The sequence below is a fragment of the Babylonia areolata genome, chromosome 32 (genome assembly GCF_041734735.1).
Source record: "Babylonia areolata isolate BAREFJ2019XMU chromosome 32, ASM4173473v1, whole genome shotgun sequence".
Classification (NCBI taxonomy): domain Eukaryota; kingdom Metazoa; phylum Mollusca; class Gastropoda; order Neogastropoda; family Buccinidae; genus Babylonia; species Babylonia areolata.
The window spans coordinates 6458510-6466009 of NC_134907.1; the positions used below are offsets into that span (position 1 = coordinate 6458510).

The 7500-nt window shown below is 45.6% G+C and overlaps 1 protein-coding gene across 2 annotated transcripts in view; it reads left to right on the forward strand.

The window, feature by feature from the left end:
• LOC143276587 (delta-type opioid receptor-like) overlaps nt 1-7500 on the forward strand; it is a 308131-nt gene that overhangs the window by 255647 nt on the left and 44984 nt on the right. For both annotated transcript variants that reach the window (XM_076581188.1, XM_076581187.1), the window contains exon 2: nt 5321-5597. In XM_076581188.1, coding sequence (XP_076437303.1) covers nt 5329-5597 — 269 coding nt within the window. In that variant the 5' untranslated portion in view covers nt 5321-5328. The remainder of the gene's footprint in view (nt 1-5320; nt 5598-7500) is intronic.

Consider the following 7500-nt stretch of genomic DNA (forward strand, 5'->3'; position numbering starts at 1 on the left):
AAAGGCTATGCCAAGCCCCAGACACAATGGACGTCACGATAGCTGTGAAAGGCTATGCCAAGTCCCAGACACAGTGGACATGAATTCAGTGTCACGATAGCTGTGAAAGGCTATGCCAAGCCCCAGACACAGTGGACATGAATTCAGTGTCACGATAGCTGTGAAAGGCTATGCCAAGCCCCAGACATAATGGACGTCACGATAGCTGTGAAAGGCTATGCCAAGCCCCAGACACAATGGACGTCACGATAGCTGTGAAAGGCTATGCCAAGTCCCAGACACAATGGACAGGACATTCAGTGTCACGACAGCTGTGAAAGGCTATGCCAAGTCCCAGACACAATGGACAGGACATTCAGTGTCACGACAGCTGTGAAAGGCTATGCCAAGCCCCAGACACAATGGAAAATGAATTCAGTGTCATGACAGCTGTGAAAGTTTATGGAACCTTCAACCTTTTAAACTTTTTTTTCGTATGATCTCTGTGGTATACATTTCAATTCCATCTTTCTACAGAGGAAGAAGTGAAGGAAAGAGAGATGTGAAATCGTGCTGAACCGGAAACTGTAATAGGAACATCGAATTTCTCTCGGATCTGAGTGTTGGTTTCATTTCCATGAGATTCCAGTGGACTGGGGGGCGGGGGGGGGGGGCGGGGGCGGGGGTAGGGGATATTACAGAAGACTTTGAAAAGTTTCAGCTTTCCTCATTGCACCTTGTTTTGCCAGACTGACGAGCATTTTGTCCCACTTGACATTACAGTGTGATGGAGCACAACAACATGAGCAAGAACAACAAGAACAGAAATGATAATGATGGTGATGGTGATGATGATGATGATAACAACAACAACAGCTGTAATCATGAATCGTTTTATACGTAATTGAAAGCCATGAGAATGGCGTGTAATTCTAACATATAAATGGCACTTTCCCAGATACGAAATTAGACTCTGGAACATCTAACTGTAGTATTTCAAAACCGGAACCGTCATCAGCTGTTGTGTAAAGCCATCTCTGCAGCGTTCACTTTACACAGCGCTCAGAATGTTGTCTAAGTCTGCGCTAACTCTATAGCAATTCTCAACGCTAAGCAAAATTAGCGTTGCTAAGATCAGGTTGTGTAAAGCAGCCCTGGAGATAAGGGGTTATCAGGCTAAGGGGGACTGTTGTTGTTCTCCACGGGTTATCAGGCGTTCCGGTTGTGTTTTCTTTTTTCCTTCAAAACAACAACTCTCGCACCTGGTTGTTTTTTTTTAATCACTTTGTCTAGGTGAAAAACACATCCACCAAATCGTTTGAAAAAGGAAAAATGTATTGCTGTAACAAGTGACAAATAGTGTTGTAACCATGAACATGGAATCAATGACATATTGATTAGGTTCTTCATGCGTGGCAAACAACATAGCGAAAAAATCAAAACGTATGATTGCCTCCAAAACTTCAAGAACCATCATACTATCTGATATATTCCGTATATAATCATATCTATAGTATAGTTATGCATGATACACATACTATACATGTTATATGCACACACACACACATACAGACATAGACACAGACACACACAGACACACGCACTCACACGTGCATCACCCCCCCCACACACACACACACACACACACAAAGTGGCGATAAGCCAGCATGTCAGTTTTGTATTGAATTCTGTACTGGATGGGCAACCAATGAAGTTAAAACGAGAGAGGGGTAACATGGTCTTTTTTATTATTATTATTTTTGCTCAATGACTCTGGCAGCATTGTTCAAGATGGTCTGAAGGCGTGGTATGAGATCGGAGGGCAAAGCAACGGGTAGTGTTTTGCAGTACTGAGGATCGGGGAACAGACCAGTTTGAGGTTGCTTCAACAGTCAGATATGGTCGAATGGTACGGATGTTTCTGAGCTGAAAGTGGAGTGATGGCCTAGAGGTAACGCGTCCGCCTAGGAAGCGACAGAATCTGAGCGCGCTGGTTCGAATCACGGCTCAGCCGCAGATATTTTCTCCCCCTCCACTAGACCTTGAGCGGTGGTCTGGGCGCTAGTCATTAGGATGAGACGATAAACCGAGGTTCCGTGTGCAGCATGCACTTAGCGAGCGTAAAAGAACCCACGGCAACAAAAGGGTTGTTCCTGGCAAAATTCTGTAGAAAAATCCACTTCGATAGGAAAAAACAAACAAAACTGCACGCAGGAAAAAATACCAAAAAACGGGTGGCGCTGTAGTGTAGCGACGCACTCTCCATGGGGAGAGCAGCCCGAATTTCACACAGAGAAATCTGTTGTGATAAAAAAAAAGAAAGTTTGCAGTTTTACATAAATTTCTGACATGGTCATGTATGGGCAGAGCTAGATCAAAATATGCACCGAGGATGCTGACATAATTTTGAAAGTTGACAACAGCATTGCAGATAGTGAATGTATGGTCCAGTATTATGACAACAGCATTGCAGATAGTGAATGTATGGTCCACTATTGTGACAACAGCATTGCAGATAGTGAATGTATGGTCCACTATTGTGACAACAGCATTGCAGATAGTGAATGTATGGTCCAGTATTATGACAACAGCATTGCAGACAGTGAATGTATGGTCCACTATTGTGACAACAGCATTGCAGATAGTGAATGTATGGTCCAGTATTATGACAACAGCATTGCAGATAGTGAATGTATGGTCCAGTGTTATGACAACAGCATTGCAGATAGTGAATGTATGGTCCAGTGTTATGACAACAGCATTGCAGATAGTGAATGTATGGTCCAGTATCATGACAACAGCATTGCAGATAGTGAATGTATGGTCCACTATTGTGACAACAGCATTGCAGATAGTGAATGTATGGTCCAGTATTATGACAACAGCATTGCAGACAGTGAATGTATGGTCCACTATTGTGACAACAGCATTGCAGATAGTGAATGTATGGTCCAGTATTATGACAACAGCATTGCAGATAGTGAATGTATGGTCCAGTATTATGACAACAGCATTCCAGATAGTGAATGTATGGTCCAGTGTTATGACAACAGCATTGCAGATAGTGAATGTATGGTCCAGTATTATGACAACAGCATTGCAGATAGTGAATGTATGGTCCACTATTGTGACAACAGCATTGCAGATAGTGAATGTATGGTCCAGTATTATGACAACAGCATTGCAGATAGTGAATGTATGGTCCAGTATTATGACAACAGCATTGCAGATAGTGAATGTATGGTCCAGTATTATGACAACAGCATTGCAGATAGTGAATGTATGGTCCAGTATTATGACAACAGCATTGCAGATAGTGAATGTATGGTCCAGTATTATGACAACAGCATTGCAGATAGTGAATGTATCGTCCACTATTGTGACAACAGCATTGCAGATAGTGAATGTATGGTCCAGTATTATGACAACAGCATTACAGATAGTGAATGTATGGTCCAGTATTATGACAACAGCATTGCAGATAGTGAATGTATGGTCCAGTATTATGACAACAGCATTGCAGATAGTGAATGTATGGTCCAGTATTATGACAACAGCATTGCAGACAGTGAATGTATGGTCCAGTGTTATGACAACAGCATTGCAGATAGTGAATGTATGGTCCAGTATTATGACAACAGCATTGCAGATAGTGAATGTATGGTCCAGTATTATGACAACAGCATTGCAGATAGTGAATGTATGGTCCAGTGTTATGACAACAGCATTGCAGATAGTGAATGTATGGTCCACTATTGTGACAACAGCAGTGAATGTATGGTCCAGTATTATGACAACAGCATTGCAGATAGTGAATGTATGGTCCAGTGTTATGACAACAGCATTGCAGACAGTGAATGTATGGTCCAGTGTTATGACAACAGCATTGCAGACAGTGAATGTATGGTCCAGTATTATGACAACAGCATTGCAGATAGTGAATGTATGGTCCAGTATTATGACAACAGCATTGCAGACAGTGAATGTATGGTCCAGTATTATGACAAAGCACAGACCTACAGACTACAAGTGTGTCCTCTGTTTTGACGTCATTGTCTATGAGGTTGTTTGTCAGGAGAAAGGTGACAGAATCATTAAGACGTTCATCTGTCAATACAGAGTCTGTGAGGGTCTGGGTTCGAATCCCGCTCTCGCCCTTTCTCCCAAGTTCGACAGGGAAATCAAACTGAGTGTATAGGTCATTCGGATGAGACGATTAACCGAGGTACCATGTGCAGCACGCACTTAGCGCACTGAAAAAGAACCCATGACAACGAGAGTGTTGTCCTCTGGCAAAATTCTAAAGAAGAAATCCGCTCTGATAGGTACACAGAGATTATATGCATGCACTCAAGGCCTAACTAAGCGCGTTGGGTCAAGCTGCTGGTCAGGCATCTGCATAGCAGATGTGGTGCAGCGTATATGGATTTGTCGGAACGCAGTAACGCCTCCTTGAGAAACTGAAACTGATTGATAGTCAGCATCCATTTCTCCACTGCAGCAATGCACATGTGTATGTCTTTGCGAAGGATAGCTTGGGGAAGAAGCTCCTGTGAGTTGAAAACTCACATCGATGTTCGCTGATGATGTCGGATAGTGGCTGAGTGTACGGACGTAATACCATTGAACCAAGAACTGAACCTTGGGGAACAACATATCGAACTGGAAGACGTCTGGATTCGGAATGATGACTTGAAATGGACACTCTTTGAGTGCGAATGGAGATATGTGATTTAAACGACAACAACAACAACAAAAGAATATATATCTATCTACCTATCTATCTATCTATCTATCTATATATATATATATATATATATATATATATAGAGAGAGAGAGAGAGAGACAGACAGACAGAGCGAGAGAGTATATATATATATATATATATATATAGAGAGAGAGAGAGAGAGAGACGGACAGACAGACAGACAGACAGAGCGAGAGTATATATATATATATATATATATATATATATACAGAGAGAGAGAGAGAGAGAGAGAGAGAGAGAGAGAGAGAGAATAATTAATCAAAGCCCAGATGTCTTCGTTTTCCACAAAGAAATGGATGAAGCATCAAAAAGGTCTTGGTTAAACTTTTAATCTATAAAAACTATTATATATATATACATCTATATCTATATCTATATCTATATCTATATATATATGGTCATTCCAACTAAACAGCGCTATCATTGAACCTGCAATATTGTTGTGCATTTTGATCTTTGCCCATTTTTCATATGAATATAGTGATGCCATTTGTTTGGTAAAGATTGCGTGTGACAACATTGTCATTGAATGTACGTATGTAAAAAAAAAAAAAAAAAATGTTTGTCAGCAGATCCGAAAATGGAGAGAGACGACGCCATTCCGGAACCATCGGGTTCCACAGTGACGTCACATCTCCACCCCCTGTTCACCAATGACAACGTCACTAACACGTCATACACGGGCGACATGACGTCAGACAATTCGTCACTGGACCTCATCGTGACACAGCAGCCGGGCAGCAAGTTCGGGGAGCTGGAGAAATACCCAGAATTCTGGGCGGCGTATTACCTCAACAAGTATTACCTCAACATCATCGCCGCCTTCGGCTTTCCTGGAAACATTTTGAGGTGAGCGTCCAGTTTAGATACTCGGTTTTGTCATGAGTTGTTTATATTGCTATACATGCTATCGTTGCTGCAGAATCTGCCCTCACCAAAGACTAAACAGACTGAAGTCACCGAAGCAGACTTGGAGATGGCTGGAATACTGGTCGTCGTGAGTGGATAGAGTGAAAGAGTGCTCCCTTTTATACGTCTCAGCCGTACCTGGAGTAAACAAATCTTTTGTTCGTTCAAGAACAATACAACCCAGCAATAAACACTGAAACACAAACACAGCAAGCAGAAACATGTAAGATGCACTCTTGTCATATCATTTACATTTTAATCGGCTGCAAACAAAGAAACAGCAACAATGACAACAGAATTGGAATGGGAACACAAACACATCTGCGCGTGAGCGCGATCGCACACACACACACAGCAGGATTTTTAAAGATTTGAAATCGGACAAAAAGCCAAACAGAACAATTACAAGCTAGAAATGACTAGAGAATGAAGAGGGAACAAGGTGAAACACGGGAAGACAACTCCAAAGTTTGACCAGGCTCTACAGACTCCATCAGATAGACAAACAGGGAGAAGACATCTTCCAGCCATCATTATGTCTCTGTCGTCATCGCTCATCTTCTTCTGCTCTGAAACATCTCTTCATCCAGGCCTGTCCCCTGCCCCGATGGTCGCCGTTCTGATGAAACATAATGACTTCTCCCCACATCTCTTGTAGTGTCTGTCCTTTTCTGTGAGCTTTTCCACAATTTTCTGGCGGTGTCTGGCGTTCTTTATCACGTGTCTTTCCGAAATCAACTTAATTTGTGGAGTTGTGTCTGTCGGTCTGTATATGTTACTTCCTCTGACACTGAAGGGTTTCTTTTTCTCATCCCCCCCATCCTCCTCCCCCTCCTCCTCCCCCTCCCCCTACAACTCATCCTCCTCCACCTTCAGCCCTACCTCCCCTCCCCCTCCTCCTCCTTCTTCAGCCCCCCCCCTCCCCCCATACCCCTTTCCCTCCTCCTTCGGCTCTCCCCCTCCTCCCCCTCCTCCTTCTTCAGCTGTCCCCCCCCCCTCCCCCCATACCCCCTTTCCCTCCTCCCCCCCCATACCCCCTTTCCCTCCTCCTTCGGCTCTCCCCCTCCTCCCCCTCCTCCTTCTTCAGCTGTCCCTCCCCCTCCCCCCATACCCCCTTTCCCTCCTCCTTCGGCTCTCCCCCTCCTCCCCCTCCTTCTTCAGCTGCCCCCCCCTCCCCCCATACCCCCTTTCCCTCCTCCTTCGGCTCTCCCCCCCCTCCCCCTCCTCCTTCTTCAGCTGTCCCCCCCTGCCCCCCCTCCCCCTCCTCCTTCTTCAGCTCTCCCCCTCCTCCCCCTCCCCCTCCTCCTTCTTCAGCTCTCCCCCCCTCCTCCCCCTCCCCCTCCTCCTTCTTCTGCTTTCCCCCTCCTCCCCCTCCTCCTTCTTCAGCTTTCCCCCCTCCTCCCCTCCTCCTTCTTCAGCTTTCCCCCCTCCTCCCCCTCCTCCTTCTTCAGCTTTCCCCCCTCCTCCCCCTCCCCCTCCTCCTTCTTCAGCTTTCCCCCCTCCTCCCCCTCCTCCTCCTCCTTCTTCAGCTTTCCCCCCTCCTCCCCCTCCTCCTCCTCCTTCTTCAGCTCTCCCCCCTCCTCCCCCTCCCCCTCCTCCTTCTTCAGCTCTCCCCCCTCCTCCCCCTCCCCCTCCTCCTTCTTCAGCTCTCCCCCCTCCTCCCCCTCCTCCTTCTTCAGCTCTCCCCCCTCCCCCCATACCCCCTTTCCCTCCTCCTTCAGCTCTCTCACTCCTCCCCCCCACCCCCCCGTCCTCCTCCTCCTCATTCGGCTCTCCCCCTACCCCTCCCCCTCCTCCTTCTTCAGTTGTCCCCCCCTCCCCCTCCCCCTCCTCCCCCTAGCCC